The sequence below is a fragment of the Neophocaena asiaeorientalis genome, unplaced genomic scaffold, assembly GCF_003031525.2.
Source record: "Neophocaena asiaeorientalis asiaeorientalis breed wild unplaced genomic scaffold, Neophocaena_asiaeorientalis_V1.1 scaffold264, whole genome shotgun sequence".
NCBI classification, from domain to species: domain Eukaryota; kingdom Metazoa; phylum Chordata; class Mammalia; order Artiodactyla; family Phocoenidae; genus Neophocaena; species Neophocaena asiaeorientalis.
In genome coordinates, this window is record NW_020185332.1 from 4,175,067 (window position 1) to 4,192,487 (window position 17,421).

At 39.6% G+C, this 17,421-nt stretch overlaps 1 protein-coding gene across 1 annotated transcript in view; it reads right to left on the reverse strand.

Moving 5' to 3' along the window:
- The window catches only part of TLN2 (talin 2), a 447,872-nt gene that overhangs the window by 155,441 nt on the left and 275,010 nt on the right, over nt 1-17,421 (reverse strand). Inside the window, exons 12-14 of the mRNA XM_024735251.1 lie at nt 8,233-8,388; nt 2,545-2,646; nt 1,727-1,803 (exon numbers count right to left, since the gene is read on the reverse strand). Of these exons, the coding sequence (XP_024591019.1) occupies nt 1,727-1,803; nt 2,545-2,646; nt 8,233-8,388 (335 nt within the window). The remainder of the gene's footprint in view (nt 1-1,726; nt 1,804-2,544; nt 2,647-8,232; nt 8,389-17,421) is intronic.

Consider the following 17,421-nt stretch of genomic DNA (forward strand, 5'->3'; position numbering starts at 1 on the left):
TTGCCTTAAGACACAGCAGCCTCTGTCCCAGGGTTCTGGAACCACTGCAGGTCACTCCCCGTTGTCCAGGGCAAAGCTTGTGAGCCAAGCTAGGATTCCAAGCAACAGGCATCCACGCAGCAGCATTAACATCTGCGGAGGGGCTGGCACTAGGGAGGGTGGATCTATAGCTCCTCTCGGAGCTCAGCTGCATTGCAAGATCTCAGCCAATGTCTAATACAGGGCGAAGTGGAAGGTCTAGTGATGAGGAACTCCCCTGGACCACTCTTCCTGCTTGCCATGACCAGACCGCACCATGATGCCGTCTGCATCAGTGGGGAGGGTCCCAGCACGCGGGGCTCAGACACTTACTGAGCTGCTCCTAGGAGAAGTTCAAGCACAGCAGAATCCTAGGAAGTGAACAGCTCACCCTATTAGGAAGTACTAGGTTACTAATGTCCATCTAATGGTCATTAATAATTTCAAGAAATTAAGGTCTTTTGCCAGAGGGTAGCAAGTAGTACTTGAAATGCACCACATCAAATTTGGTTCCAACTTGCGTACAAATAAGGGACAAATGGAAAAGCACCTTCAAGGGGATTATGATGCAAACTGTGAGAAAGTGTACAGAGCAGCAACATCAGAGAAACAATTCCTATTACTAGACAACTTCAACGTGGTGGAATATGCTCAAACTCTCTGGCAGTGCACTACAGGAGACATCAGAACACCTGAATCTGAGTCCTGGCTCTGCCACATGCATGCATCTCAACTAACCTCTAGGAGCTTTGGTTTCCTCATCTATGAACTGGGGATGATAAAATCTAGCCTACCTCTTCCACAAGGGGATGCTGCTGAGATCAAGTGAGACAGCAAGATAGACACACACAACAAAGTACAGACAAGAAAAGTTATTACTGCAATGCTCTATTTAACATCAAGGGAGTAGCTGAATAGGTTTTGGTCAACAAGTCTCACTTATTAGATGTTACTTAATTTTAATAAATCTCAGTTTCCTCATTTATAAAATGGAGCTAAATTGAGATTATTCTGAATTTAAAATGATGATAATAGTAAACATTTATTATGTACCAGGGATTGTTTTATGTGCTTTATTAGTAACTCAATCATTAAATTCAAACTTATGAGGTAGTATGATCAATCATTATTCTCATTTTATAGATGAGATGAAAAAGACAGAGAAAATTCATAATGTCCCCAAGGCCACACAGTAGAAAACAGACCCCATATTTGAACCCAGTAACTCTGGCTCCAGGGTCCATGTTCTTTTCTTGTTCCTCTGCTGCCTCATGACATATGTATCAAGCGTGGCAGGTAAAAGCATCCCATAAACAAAAACTCCTCTACCGGCTAGGCCCCTAGCCCAAAGGTACAGAATTAAACTCAGTCTCCAGGCTCTGATGATAATGATGCAGTTTATGAGATTTAAATCAGAAATTCAGAACAGGACTCATGAAGGCTCACTGTGTCTAAAGGTGGAATTACGCACTACATCTTGTTCAGTGTCTCCCTGAAGTCCCCAGCCACCGCCGCCCCAACAAGACACCCTCAACACTGATGACAATGGTCTGGGGACCACACTTCGAGAAGCAAGACTCATCTATCTCATCCACTATCACCTCCTCCACGTGAGGGACTTCAGGGCAACAGCCCCAGAGCTGGCACAAGGAAACCTGCCCTGTATCCAGGGAGAAGCCAGTTCTCCAGTGCTCTTAACGATACTTACTTTTTGGGGGAAACGGACTCTTCTAACATAGTTGACTCCTCATCGCCCTCTAGTCCAAATCTATCTTTACTTTGTTTCTGAGGTAAAACAAGACAAAAACGAAAGTCAGCAGGTCTTGACACAAGACCCTTTTAAGAGGGTTTTAAAAATGAGCCACACAAGCAGATCTGTTAAGGTTTACCCCAAATTCCTTGTATTGGATAATTAATAAGTGATGGGTGAAACAAAGCAAGAGTAATGAAAAAGAAATATATTATTTAATACAGAGAGATATATAATGTCTTCTGTGTAACATTACTGCACAATTTTATACAGTTAAAATCAAGACATAGATATGAATATTCCAGTAGAACTTGGCTATTTTTGTGGGCTGTATCTTGAAGCCCTAGGAAAGGTATACCACTATGGCATATAACTCCCCATTAAAATAGGTTAAAAAAGAGAGAGAGAGAGAAGAAAGAAAAGGAATATCTTCAGACCCTAAAGCCAGTTTCTATAGAGGCCGGAAAGCATAACAATTACGTAGAGAGGAAGACGCTGAGGGGTTAGCCAGGCTCATTCATTAGCTAAATGATGCACTATTGCTCATGACTTGGCAGTCAATGACACAAATATGAGCTGCAGCAAAATCAGAAATCTCCTAGGATATGAGGTTAAAGACTTCACACTTAAGCAATCTTAATGTTAAAGCTTCAATCAGTGAATCAAGTACTTTCCATGAGGTGTCTGCTTGCTTGTTTGTTTTTCAGGGAGCTTCATCACCTAACCTGAGTCTTTTAATAAAGAAGTGTTGTCCAATTTGCATCAGTATGAAATACCTTTTTGAGGATGATGTCAATGTAGCCTGCAATCAGCTGGGATATTTGCTCTCCCTCAGTGGTCTGTACTGAATAGTAGCTTTCCTGATACTCCCCAAAATCCTGGGGGGACAAAACCCACATTAGAAGAAATACAGCACATCAGCAGTTTTAAAGGTGAGGGGGTCCAGTTTTGGAACAGGTTCTGGCATGGATTCACTTTTTCTTGCTTGCCCCCTCTAAATACAACTGAACACCCTAAAATTTATTCAACAAGCAATGGTAAAGGGCTCTGAAAGCTGGAAAGGTAGACTGGCTGGTGACCTCAGGACCTGAAGAACCACAGTCTGAAGAGTTCTTGAATTTTGTTTTAGATCCCATACCCCCAAGACTGGGTGCTGGAGAGGGCTGAAACTTGGAACGTCCAACAGTAAGTTCCCAAAAGCCTGTTCTCTTTGGCCAAGGGACCAGGAGAGGGGAAGCCCAACAGAGACCTAGCTGGGAGCCTCAAGCAGCTCCACAACCTAGGTTGTTGCTCACCAGCACCTGCAAAGCAGTGAAAGTCTGGCCATCCCAGGACCTGCTCCACAACCCAGGCAGGCGGGTGATCTGGTCACTTTGCAGCAGTGGCCACAGTGAAGCCCTGTGTCTCCCTCCCCTCCACTCAGTGGCATAAGTAGATTCACGCTCAGTAGCTTCTACCTCCCCTAAAAAACGTCAGCCAGCAATAGCAGGTGGCCCAAGGAAGTACCTTCTTCCCCCACACCCCGAGCACCAAGAGGCTTTGAGCAGGAACCCCAGCAGAGTCAGAAGTACAAAGCAATCCAGAATAGCATTGCAAGGGCTCAGAAAATAAACTGCCATTGCAACTCAAGTCCACAAAGACTTGAACACTAGAACACTACACACTAAACCTACAGCCAGAACACTACACACTAAACCTAAACAAGTTGACTGTCTGCTACAACAGAAGATATAAATAATATCAAGAGTCTCCTATTATCATAATCAAAACATCTAGGATATAATTGAAAATCACAATTCATTTCAAGAACCAGGATAACTACGACGTAAAAAAAGACACGCAAAAAAAAAAAAAAAAAAAAGATAATCAACTGATGTCAATATTGAAATGAAGCAGATGTTGGAATTATGTGATAAGGAATTTTTGATTTTGAATAATAAAAAATGTTTCAACACCCAATTACAAATTCTCCCAAAACAAATGAAAACAATAGAAAGATTCAATGAAGAAACCCAAGTCATAAAAAGGAACCAAACTGAAATTTTAGAATTAAAAAATGCCATAACCAAAGTAAAATGCACAGGATATAAACAGTAGTATGGAAATGACAAAGAAAAGAATAAACTTGAAAACAGATCAACAGAATTTAGTCAAGCGAAACAACAGAAAACAGACAAAATACAACAGAGCTTCAGGGATCTGTGGAACAATTTAAAAAAAGACCTAATGGGAGTTCCCTGGTGGCCTAATGGTTAGGATTCCGGGCTTTCACTGCCACAGCCAGGGTTCAATTCCTGGCTAGGGAACTGAGATCACACAAGCCGTGTGGCATGGCAGGAAAAAAAAAAAAAAAAAAAAAAAAATAAATAAATATGAAAAAGCCAAACGTCCATATCATCAGAAAAAGGGAAGGAGAGTAGAGGGGGGTATCCAAAAAAAAAAAAAAGTATTAAAAGAAATAATGGCTGAAAACGTCTCTGAATTAGTGAGAGACATAAACCTACAAATTCAAGAAGCTAAGCAAACCTCAAAATAGAATCAACCTCAGAAACCCACCCCATGAACTTTTGAAAACTAGAGAAAAGAAAAACTTAAAAACATGCATAGAAAAGCAACATATTACCTACAAAGGAATACCAATCTGATGACAGAAAATTTCTATTCTGAAACCACAGAGGCCAGAAAGAAGTAGAATGACACTTCTTAAGTGCTAAAAGAAAAGAACTGTGGATCTCAAATCCTGTAACTGGCAAAATTAACCTTCATGAATGAAGGGGATATAACATTCTCAGATGAAGGAAAACTAAGAATTTGTTGCTAGCAGACCTACCTTTAAAGAATGGCTAAAGAAAGCTCTCCAAACATAAGGAAAATGAAAACAAAAGAAGACAGGGAACTTGAAAGAGAAAGAACAATGAGATGGATAAAAACAGAAGTAAATGTAATAGACTATCCTTTCACCTCATGAGTTTTCTTCCATTTTATTTTATGGTTGAAGCAAAAGCTGTAACACCATCTCATGTAGTGGTCAATGTATACAGAAGAAATATTTAAACAATTATACTCAAAAAGTGTAGAGTGTAAACAGACCTAAATGGAAGTAAAGTTTTTATATTTTATTTGAAGTGGTGAAACATTGATGCTAGTAGGTGGTAATTAATCTCATACATACATGATAGTATCTAGAATAATTACTAAGAGCACTATGCAAAGAAATATGCTCAAAAAGATTATAAATAAAAATGGAGGGGCTTCCCTGGTGGTGCAGTGGTTGAGAGTCTGCCTGCCAGTGCAGGGGATACGGGTTCAAGCCCTGGCCTGGGAGGATCCCACATGCCGCAGAGCAACTGGGCCTGTAAGCCACAACTACTGAGTCTGCACTTCTGGAGCCTGTGCTCCACAACAGGAGAGACCGCGGCAGTGAGAGGCCCACACACTGCGATGAAGAGTGGCCCCTGCTTGCCAAAACTGGAGAAAGCCCTCGCACAGAAATGAAGACCCAACACAGCCAAAAATAAATAAAAAATAAATTTATAAAAGAAAACTCTGGTGAAGCCTTTAAAAAAAAAATGGAACTCTAGGGACTTCCCTGGTGGTACAGTGGTTAGGAATCCACCTGCCAATGCAGGGACACGGGTTCGAGCCCTGGCCCGGGAAGATCCCACATGCCGCGGAGCAACTAAGCCCCGTGCGTCACAACTACTAAGCCTGCGCTCTAGAGGCCATGAGCCACAACTACTGAGCCCACGTGCCACAACTACTGAACCCCACATGCCTAGAGACTGTTCTCTGCAACAAGAGAAGCCACCACAATGAGAAGACCACTCACTGCAACAAAGAGTAGCCCCCGTTCACTGCAACTAGAGAAAGCCCACGTGCAGCAATGAAGACCCAACGAAGCCAAAAATTAATTAATGAAAAAAAAATGGAACTCTAAAAAAAAATGTTCAAGTAACCCACAGGAAGGCAAGAAAAATAGAGAATAAAGTAAACAAAAAAATAATAAAATGGTAGACATAATATCGAACATACTAATAATTAGCTTAAAAGATAATTGGCCTAAAGACATTAATTACAAGAGTGAATTTTAATAAAAAGCACAACCCAACTCCATGCTCTCTACATGAAATTCATTTAAAACCTAACAATATAACTAGGTTTAAAATAAAAGGGTAGAAAAATATAACATTCAAACACCTAATTTAAAAAAGCATGAGTGGGGCTTCCCTGGTGGCACAGTGGTTGAGTGTCTGCCTGCCGATGCAGGGGATACAGGTTCGTGCCCCGGTCCGGGAAGATCCCACATGCCGCGGAGCGGCTAGGCCCGTGAGCCATGGCCACTGAGCCTGCGCGTCCAGAGCCTGTGCTCTGCAACGGGAGAGGCCACAACAGTGAGAGGCCCGCGTACCACAAACACACACAAAAAAAGCGTGAGTGGCTATACCAATGTAAGATAAAGCAAACTGCAGAGCAAAATCTTTACTATGAACAAAAGAACATAATGATAGAACAATTTCTCCATTAAGAACATAGCATAATCTTAAATGTATAGATACAGAACAGCAGAGCTTCAAAATACATGGAACAAAAACTGATAGAGATGAAAGGAGAAATAGAAAAAATCCCCAATTGCTGTTGGGAACTTCACTCTCAGGAATTGTTAGAATTAATAGACAGAAAATTAACAAGGATATGTAAGACTGAAATACCACCAACAGCTAACAGGATCTAACTAGCATTTATAGGACACTACACCCAACACTACAGCAGAATGCACATTCTTTTCAAGCACTCATGGAACATTCTCCAAGAATGATCATATCCCTGTGATATAAAACAAACCTTAAAATTCTACAAATTGAAATCATACAAAGTATGTTCCATGAACATTAACAGAATCACAGTACATCTCATTGACCATAAGAGAAACAAACTAAAACTCAATAACAGAAAGACGACAGGAAAATCTCTAAACACTTGTCTATTAAATTAAAGCTGGGTAGGAAGGAAAGAAACTTTACAGGTTATAAGCTTTACTCCAACTTTAGTAAAAACATTGATATTTGTTCTCTCTTTCGCTTCAGGTAGTTACTGCAATTCGCAACAGTTTTTAATAACTTTTTGTTTTTAAAAAAGCAGTACTTGGGTCTAGCTTAAAAAGACCAATAGTATCAAAATGTATATAACAAAACATAGCTATGCCTGCCCTACCCATTCCCACCTTCACTTTCCATCCCCTGTGCAACTACTTTGAATCCTTTTTAGCAATTTCTTCTAGTATTTCTAAATAATATATTTATATTGATTTCTTGATTTTTCTATTTTAGAAATTATCCACAATTACCTACAATGGAAGATGAGAAGTTAGTTCACTAAGCGTGAACACCTACTTTTTAAGGGCCATGTGGATACAGCTGTTACTCACTACAGGAGGAAAGAAGGTATGTTTTCTGAAGATTCCTCCCAACTGGCAAGAGTCTATCAATCAATGATCAAATTAGATAACTAATACTCCCACTAAGGTCCCTTCCTTATACCTTTTTTCTGATGCCCTATTGTAAGATCTTGCCTAGATGCAGTTATTTCAAGTGTTCACAAGAGCTGGAGAATAGTACAGTTCAGGAGTGCTGAAGAAATTCACAAATGTCAACACTTTCTGATTTCTCTTATGGCTCGATATGTGCTACAAAATAATTGCCCTACCAATTCTCACATACCAATGTGGCTGGCTACAGTTAAGGCCACATGGTATACTCTGTTAAGAGCAGATACTGAGATTGGGAGGAAGAATTCAGAGGTTTAAAGGTCTGGAACAAACATTCTCCCTACTTTCCATGCATTTCACTTTGAGCACTTTATTATCATCGTCTCATTTGATTCTGACAACTCTGTGAAACAGGTATTACTACCCCCATTTCACAGCTGAGGACATTAAGGCTCAGAGAGGAGAAGTAACTTGAGCAAGGGCACGGAGCTGGGAATGAAAGCTGATTTCGAATGTTACCCCACAGTCTATGCTATTTCCACCATACAACAATGTTCTCTTCATAGGCAGGCTGGGAAAACATAGCTTGGCAAGTTGTCACAATTCTTAGGAACTTCTAAAACAACTAAAGATGAGGAGGGAGTCTTTGTACGGGCCTCAGAGCATTATAAAGCTGCCTTTTAGGGTATACTAGGCATGGCATCAGGACCACAGAGACTGAGAATCATCCCTGACTGGCTCTTTCTAATTAAAGAACTCAGACAGACTTAGAGCACTAGAGAGGAAGAGGTGGCCAATGAGACCCAGCTCTCAGACATCTCACTCACTTCTGGACCAGTGCCCACCCCTGCCCTCGTGGACCCCCACCATCTGTCCCTCTCCAAGGGCAGGGAAACCCAATGGGCTTGTATTGTTTCCCTGCCCCACGATATCACCCAAGGCCATGCTGGCCCACTCACTGCCTTCAGCCAGTCCCTACCAGTGTGAAGCTCTTGGGTGAGGCTGCCCAGCGCTTGACTGTGGTGAGTGGCCACTCCTGCAGCACTTCCTTTGTCTTTTCATCCACGCGCATCACCGAGTCCTTGGTGATCCCTAGCAGGCGAGGCACCAGCTTGTTCTTGCCTTTCATCTTTTCCTGAAACAGGAGGTAACAAGAGTCAGTGCTCTTCCTCTGAATACATCTGATTTTTCCAAGTTATCAGTAATTTTGTGATGTTTTGCCTACGGTCAACCTACAACACTGTGTTTCAAAAACAGGCAGGGCTATCGGAAAACCAGAATTTTAAGACTAGATAAATGATTCCTAAATTAAAGGAATGGAAGCTAAAACAGAGCCATCAGAAGACTGGAAGGATCCACAAAGGCACACTTCCTGGAGAGAGATACTGTCCAGGAGGGCAGGTTGCTCCAAAAACAGAGATTGTGACAGAAAAAAGATATCCAGAGAAAAAGAAGTTCAAGTGAACTCCAAATACTATCACTCCCAGTAGCCACCTCAGTGAGTAACAAAAAAGGGTTAATGTGGAATTTAAATACGGTACTTTAGCTGTTTAGAATTAACTACAACTGCCAGAGTAGCATCTTCTCAATACTAAACACAGCCTTTTTTTTTTTTTTAAATAATCACTGAAATATATTTCCATTTGGGTTCTTCATTTTGGTATTTTTTATGTGTATCTACTGACCCTTAAAATATTTTATGATTAGTTTTCATAAGTTTTTAAAGAAATAGTCATCATGCCTATTAAAATAATGAATCCGTACCTCACACTCATGCCACAAGAAATTCAAAAAAGGTAAATAATTTAGGAAGAACACACAGTTGGATATTTTTGTGATTTCTCAGGGGGAAATGACTTCTTAGCACAAAAGCTAAAATAAAAAAATAACTAAAGGAAAAGATTAATAGCTTTAACTATAAAATATATGGACTTTGATACATTTTTTTAAAAAAGAAAGAGAGTGGGAGAAAAAGAAAGAGACCTCACCATAAAGAAATTAAAAGGCAAATGACTGGGGAATAAATATCTACAACAAATAGTATGATAAAAGATTTCATATACTTCATATATTAAAGGTTATCATAAATCGTCAAACATAAGTGGCAAAGAACATGAACAGAAAATGTTTAAATAACTAGATAATAAGCAATAAGATAAATTTTCATGTATATGTAATCATGTTTTAAAAAACTTAATACTCAATTAAAGAAGGTATGAAGGGGGACCACTACTCGTGGGCATTTAAAATAGCAAAGGCTTTATGGAAGAAAAGCTTTAAAATTCAAAGCTTTAAAAATGTTTCTACTTTTAACCCAACTTGCTTTTCAAAACTTATTCAAAAAGAACTTATAAATGTGTATAAAGATTATGCTGCAAGAAGGATCAACTAGAGTTTATCACAGTGAAAAACTAGAAATAACCAACAAAGTTCAACCATAAGAGATATGATAAATAAATGATGGTACATCCAAATAATAGACTACAATTATTAAAAATCATATTATAGGAAAACAAGTGGATTCATAATAAAAATTCATTCACATTAAAAAAATAAAAAGTCGACTGTACAGCATGATCCTACATGAAATAAAATTTTAAATAGAATTTTCAGAAAATTCATTACATGACAAAATGGTGCCAATGATCATCTCATACAATTTGTATTTTTTCGTGTGCTTTCCCTTTTTCGAAAAACTTAATACACATTCCTATTGTTGTCAGGAAAAAAAACAAACTTTTCAAAAAATATCTGCAGAAACCTAGCAATGCCCAAACCACTATTACCAGAGGAATACACATATAAATTAGCACAAAGTGTGCAAGTATACACGGGTGTGTGTACAAGGGGACAGGCACTTAAAACAAGCCAGGAGTGTGACAGATACTTAACAATCATTATCCATTAATTTTCAGAGCATCCCCCAAATGCTGGCGGCGGTGGCATCATCATCATGCCAGTCTTGAAATGCAGGAACCAGCAACTTGCCCACGGCAAACAGTAGTAAGTGATAAAGTCAGGATTAGAACACAGACTTCAGCAGCTCAAAGACAACTCTGACTTCAAAAAAGACTGTCTACCACAGTATACTACTTCTGATGGAAGCAATTAGAGAAAAGGCAAAAACACTCCTCCCAGCCCCTGTGGGCAGTTCATAAACCGTCAAACAGTGAAGGTCACGGCACACCTCCAGTTTCCTCCCAAGAGGAGGAGATAAAGGCATTAGGAATCTGTGTGGGTGTCTGAGGAGGGGAATATGGCACTGTAAGAACCTCTGAGTTAGGAAAAACTCAGAGAAGAGTCAGATCCTTTGTGGAGAGGCCATTTCCACCAGGGGTGATATCAGCGCAGGGTGGACCATGCCAGTACACATCACTTGGCTTCAGGAGCCATACAGATTTACGTGGAGAGGTTCCAGGCGGCTAGTTTAGTCACACAGGGCTGGTACCAGCCCAGCTGCTGGCACCAGGAAGGGGATCAGAAATAAAATATGGTTTGCAGCTGTTGCCTTCCTCCTTTCAAATCTGTACTTCCTCAGTGAGGGGCTTTGGGGTGAGGGAATACAGGATCGTGATGGATTGCCCTGACTCCTGTCGAGATGGTTCTGGCCTGGGAGAGGAAACCAGAGTGAACAAACAAACAACTTACAGCGGGCATTCCATTAGAAGGTCACGACTAGGGGGGAAGGGTATATAAGGAACTCAGAAAATACTGTCACTCAGCAACAGAGACCACCATCAAGGGACACAATTATTTCAGTGCCTACCCGCAAAATGCAGAGCAGCTGGAGAAAGTTAAAACAGCGAGGGGCTCGGCTCTGTGCTAGTGATATAAGGGGCTCCCCTGACAGAGGACCTGCCTTAGACCCTCAGTGGCAGACCTGCATGATAGAAGGTCCAGAGGCAATAAGGCTCCCCCTTCCTCTCCAAATCTCGAATCTCAGTCCACTCCACACGTCTCCTTTCCAGCCTTCCAACTACAGACACCAGCATCCTTTATCTCCAGGAGAAGCAATTAGGCTAGGCAGGATGCAGTGAAGACCCGTCTCTCTCGTGCAGATACACGCAGACTGTGGGTGTGAGTTTGCCAGCTACCTAGCAACTTCTCTCTCGAGGCAGTCCTCATCAGGTTGGTTTTGTTTTGAGGATGTGTCGAGCTCACATGACATACAGGCAGGAGAAGGTATGTATTCTACCAAGGAAAGTCAGGATCTACTAATAAGCCGTGCTGCTCCTCTTTCAAGCACATCTCAACCATTACTGTGGGTTCGGTCCTGGCAGCTGGCTGTTATCAATCCTGCTCAGCCTCGGGCTCTTCTCACAGGTGTGGATATTGGCTGATTCTGACATCACCTGTGCCTTACATCAGATTCGGACTTGGGTGGAGGGATGCCAGTGGGCTAAGCGTTGGGCATGCTTTGGCTCCAAGCCCAACTTCAATGTGGCCTAAGCCTGTGATCCAGCTGTGCTCACCAGTTCTCTACTGGCTTCCTGCCAAAGTGCTGCCTTGTGTGCTTTGCTGTGTCATCAGTATGCTTTTTGCTTTTAGGAGCACGGCAGAAAGGGATGGCTGCTCCAAAGCAAAAGGGTGCTAAAGACCCTGTTCATTAGCCATTTCTCTCCCTAAAACAACTGGCAATCCATGTTGATTTAATTCATGATTCTGAGATGCTCTGAATGCCCTCTGTGATGCTTTTACAGTTGAGGGGAGAAGAGGCTCAGCTCCCAAGGTATCTAACCCTCAAGGCTCTGGCTGTGGTTGCAGGGAAGGTTAAAGGCAAGTTTATAACTCAGAAGGTTCCCACAAGGGTTTCTGGGAAAGAAACAAGATTCTTTGCAAGTCATGGGAAATGCCTTACCATTCCTTATGGGGTTCTGAAAAACTTATCAAGATAAACTGCAAAAGATTTCAATGAAAGAGGAAGACTGTAGATGTTTACAGCTCCCATTTATTGAGATCATTTGTGCAACAGTCCTTTTTTCTATATTACTTCCTTTAACCTCATAAAAAGTCAGCACTCTAGGTGAGCAAGCTGAGCTTTAGAGATGGAAGGTAAAGTAACTTATCGAAGGTCAAACTAAGTGGCAAAGCCAGAATTACAAACCCAGGTCTTTCTTTTCGAAGGATATGTTCTTAGCCACTGAGAACACTGCCACATAACAGGCTTATTAGAGACATCCTCTCTATTGGGGTCAGAAAACTATGGCAGGTACTAAATCCAGTTTTCTGCTCCCCCCAGCACCTCTTTTTTGGCCTGAGAGCTAAGAGTGAATTTTCTATTTTCAAATGGTTGAAAAAAAAAATTAAGAGTAATAATACTTCATGAAACGTGAAAATTATATGAAATTGAAATTTCACAATCCATAAATAAAGCTTTACAGAAACACACCACGCTCATTTATTTACATATTGCCTACCGATTTCAGGATACAAGCACAGAGATGAGTGGTTCGACTAGCAAAGGCTAAGATATTGACTACCTGGGCCCTTTACTAAAAAGTTTGCCAACCCCTGCTCTGTACCATGAACTCTAAAAGCTAATGAAAAGTTGGAGGACTCAGGGGCCAGGAATTAGGGAATTGTGAGGAGGGTTAAGGAGTTGGGATAACCTAGAATGTATCAAATATCCCTACATTCCAGCTACTACATTTCTTTACATACATTACCTCACTTAATCTTCATTAGAGCTCTGTAAAGAATTACCATTCCCATTTTTCACATGAAGAAACTGAGGTTTCAGAAGGTTAAGGATGTCTCTCCAAGTCACGAGTTTCTGTCATTTCTCACATAGGCAATATTGCATCAAGAATTCTAGGCCAGTCTTCCCGACTCCAACACCCAAGCACTTTCTATTATAACAATATAAAATACAGTATGAAGTATCCTTGAACCACATGGGTTTGAACCAGGTGAGTCCACTTCTTTTCAATAGCTAATACTATAGAACTACATGATCCATACGGGTTGAATCCACAAATGTGGAACCGTGAATACAGACAAACTGCAGGTACAGAGGGCCAACTGTAAGTTATACGTGGATTTTGGACCGCGCAAAGGGTCGATGCCCGCTAACCCCCACGTTGTTCAAGGGTCAACTGCATAATGCTCTGAATATTAGGACAAGATGTACACAGATACAGAGGAAAATATGATGGAAGGACCTATAAACATAGCAAACTAGTTCTCTCACAATATATACTGATCTGAAGGCCATGTGGTATGATTAAGTGTGTTTAATATCAATATTTACATTTTATAAATTATGATTTCATTGACTTATTTAATTTAGGATTTCAAATAGTCTATCCAAGTAGTGAATTAATCACTTTTAACGTACTTCTTAAATTATGCCAACGAACTTCCTTCACAATTTAATGGTATGTTCAGATTGGGGGGTCTAGAGAAATGTTACTTATGCCTTTAAAACACATACTGTCCCTTACCCAAACAATTTTGTGTGTGCATGTGCTATTCTGTGTGTGATGTCTTTTTACCATATATTCTAAATGGTTGCACTTATTTATACACACACAGGTTATTTCATGCTGCTGACATATGTGTTGTAAATTTATCTGCTCTATTCACTGAATTTAAAAATAAACCTAAAAATTAAAATGACTGTATATTGTTATAACATGTATAAGGATCTGCACACTGAAAATTACAAAATGTTGATGAAAGAAATCAAAGAGGATCTACTATCATGTTCATGGATTGAAAAACTCAACATAGTAAAGTTATCAATTCTCCCCCAATTGATCTATAAATTCAATGCAGTGCCTATCAAAATCCCAGCTAAGTTTTTTGTAGACACAGACAACCCTGTTCTAAAGTGTTCGTGGAAAGGCAAAGGACCTAAATTAGCTAAAACAATTTTGAAAAAGAAAAAAGAAGTAAAGAGAATCATTCAACTTGATGTTAACACTTACTATACAGCTAAAGTGATCAGGACAGTGTGATTATCAGTGGAAGGACGAACACAAATCAATAGAACAGAATAGAAATAGAAATAGATTCATAGCAATGTATTCAAATGAATTTTGACAAGGATAAAGAAAAAATCCAGTGGAGGAAGGATAGCCCTTTCAAAAAACAGTGCTGGGGCAACTGGACATCCATAGGCCAAAAATGAACCTTGACCTAAAAACCTCACATCTTATACAAAACCTAACATCTTATACAAACTCAAGTGGGGACTTCCCTGGTGGTCCAGTAGTTAACAATCCACCTTCCAATGCAGAGGACGTGGGTGCAACCCCTGATCAAGGAACTAAGATCCCACGTGCCACGGAGCAACTAAGCCCACACACCGCAACTACTGAGCCAGCCCCCTCTGGAGCCCAAGTGCCACAACTAGAGAGAAGCCCGCACGCCACAAGAAAGATCCTGCGTGCCGTAATTAAGATGCGATGCAGCCAAAGAAAATAAAATTAAACAAAACAAACTCAAGTGGACCATGGACCTAAATGTAAAATGTAAAACTGTAGAACATTTAGAACTAAACACAGGAGAAAATCTTCGGAGCCTACAGTTAGACCTCTCAGACGTAACACTTAAAGCAAGATCCATAAAAGTAAAAAATGATAAAACACCCATCTTCAAAATTAAGAACCTGTATTCTGTGAAAAACCTTGTCAAGAGGATAAAAAGACAAGTTACAGACTATGAGAAAATATTCACAAATCACATTTAACAAAGGACTTGGACCTAGGATATATAAAGAACTCTTAAAACTCAAGAGTAAGAAAAAAAAATCTAACTAGAAAGTTGGTCATAAAAACATGAACAGACATTTCACTGAAGAGGATATACAGATGGCAAAGAAGCACAGGAAAAGATGTTCAAAATCATTAGCCATCAGGGAAATGCAAATTAAAACCGCAATAAGATATCATAAAACATCTATCAGAAAGGCTAAAAGAAAAAAACAATGATAACACGAAATGCTGAAGAGAAAGATAAGAAACTGGATCACTCATATTTTGCTGGTAAGAATGTCAAATGGTACAGTCACTCTGGAAAACAGTCTGGCTGTTTGTTATAACGCTAAGTGTGTCCTTACCATATGGTTCAGCAATTGTACTCTTGGGCGTTTAGCCCAATGAAATGAACACTTCATTCTCACAAAAACCTATATACAAATATTTATAGCATCTTTATTCAGAATAGGCACAAACTAGAAACCCAAATGTCCTTCAGTGATAAATGGCTAAACAAACTGGTACTTGCATACTATGGAATACTATTTGGCAATAAAAAGCAATGGACTACTGACACACATTATGACTTGGAGAGATCTCAAGGGAATTCTACTAAATGAAAAAAAACCCTCAAAAATTTATGTATCATATGATTCCGTTTATGTAGTACTTTTGAAATAACAAAATTATTCAGACAGACAATAAATCAGTGGTTGCTAGGGGGTACAGAGACCAGGGGAAGGGAGTAGGGTGTGAGGCGAAACAGGAAGGGGTGGGACGTGTGTATGGCCATAAAAGGGTAGCACAAGGTATTCTCTATGGATTAGAGTTCACTATCTTGACTACAGTGGTGGTAACACAAATCTACACATGAAAAAAACTGCACAGAACTAAACACACACACACACACACACAAATGAGTACATGCAGAACGTGAAATGTGATTAACGTCTGTGAACTTTACCAAGTCGATTTCCTGGTTGTGACATTGCACTATAGTTACCATTGAGGGAAACGATGAAAAGGGTATTATTATTTAGTTTTACAACGTTATTGAGATATAATTCACATACCATACAATAGACCTATGTAAAGTATCTAATTCCGTGGATTTTAGTATATTTACAGATATGTGCAACTATCACCACAGTCAGTTTTAAAGCATTTTCATCACCCCAAAAAAGAAAAATCCTGTACCATTAGCTATTACTCCCATAGGTCTGCTGATCCTACCCCACTCTTAAGCAACCACTAATCTACTTTCTGTCTCTATGGATTTGCCTTTCTGGACATTCTATATCAATGGAATCTTGTGACAGGCTTCTTTCACTTCACATAACATTTCCAAAATTCATCCATGCTGTAGCATGAAGCAGTACACTTCATTTCTTTTTATGACCAAATAATATTGCACCTTATGGATATACCGCATTTTGTTCATCCATTCATCAGCTGATGAACATGTGGGTTGTTTCCACATTTTTGCTAAATGCAGCTATACACTTTCACGTACAAGTTTTTCTGTGGACATGTGCTTTGAATTCTCTTGGGCATATATACCGAGGAGTAGAACTACTAGGTCATATGGTATCTCTATGTTTAATAATTGAGGAAGTGCCAGACTATTCTCTAAGGTGGCTGCACCATTTTACATTCCTAGCAGCAGTATATGAGGGCTCCAGTTTCCCTACATCCTCACCCATACTTGTTACTCTGACTTTTTGATTCTCTGAATTATGTTTCCAACTTCCTGTGAATCTATCATTATTTCAAAGTACATGTTAAAAATATGATTGTTTATCCTTGTTAAAAGACAATCATAGCAAAGAGTAATAATAATTTTTTCATTTCCTAAAGTTATGCATTTAAAAAAAATTTTTATGTCTTACCACACTTCCTATAACTTCCAAAACAATGTTAAAGGGTAACTTGTTCTGATCCCAATTTTTATAGATTTCCCTCTAGCACTTCTCTGTTGAGTAGAATGCTGATGATAGGTTTAAAACATTCTATCCTGTTGAGGAAGTACACTTTTATTCCAGCATTTTATGGAAATTTTTATAATGAGTACCTGAATTTTATCAAACACCTTAGTGGCTTTAACACTTATCAAATGATCACATGATGCCATCTTTTCCAGCTTTATTTAGATATAACTGACATAGAACATTATGTAAGTTTAAGGTGTGCAATATGATTTGATATATGTATATATTGAGAAATGATTACCACAGTAAGGTTAACACATACTTCACCTCACAAAATTACCTTTTTGTAGTTGCTATGATGAGGACATTTAAGATTTACACTCTTAGCAAGAATATTAAAAGCAACAAGAGAAAAGCAACAAATAATATACAAGGGAACTACCATAAGGCTATCCATTGATTTTTTCAGCAGAAAAAATCTGCAGGCCAGAAGGGAGTGGCAGGACATACTTAAAGTGATGAAAGAGAAAAATCTACAAC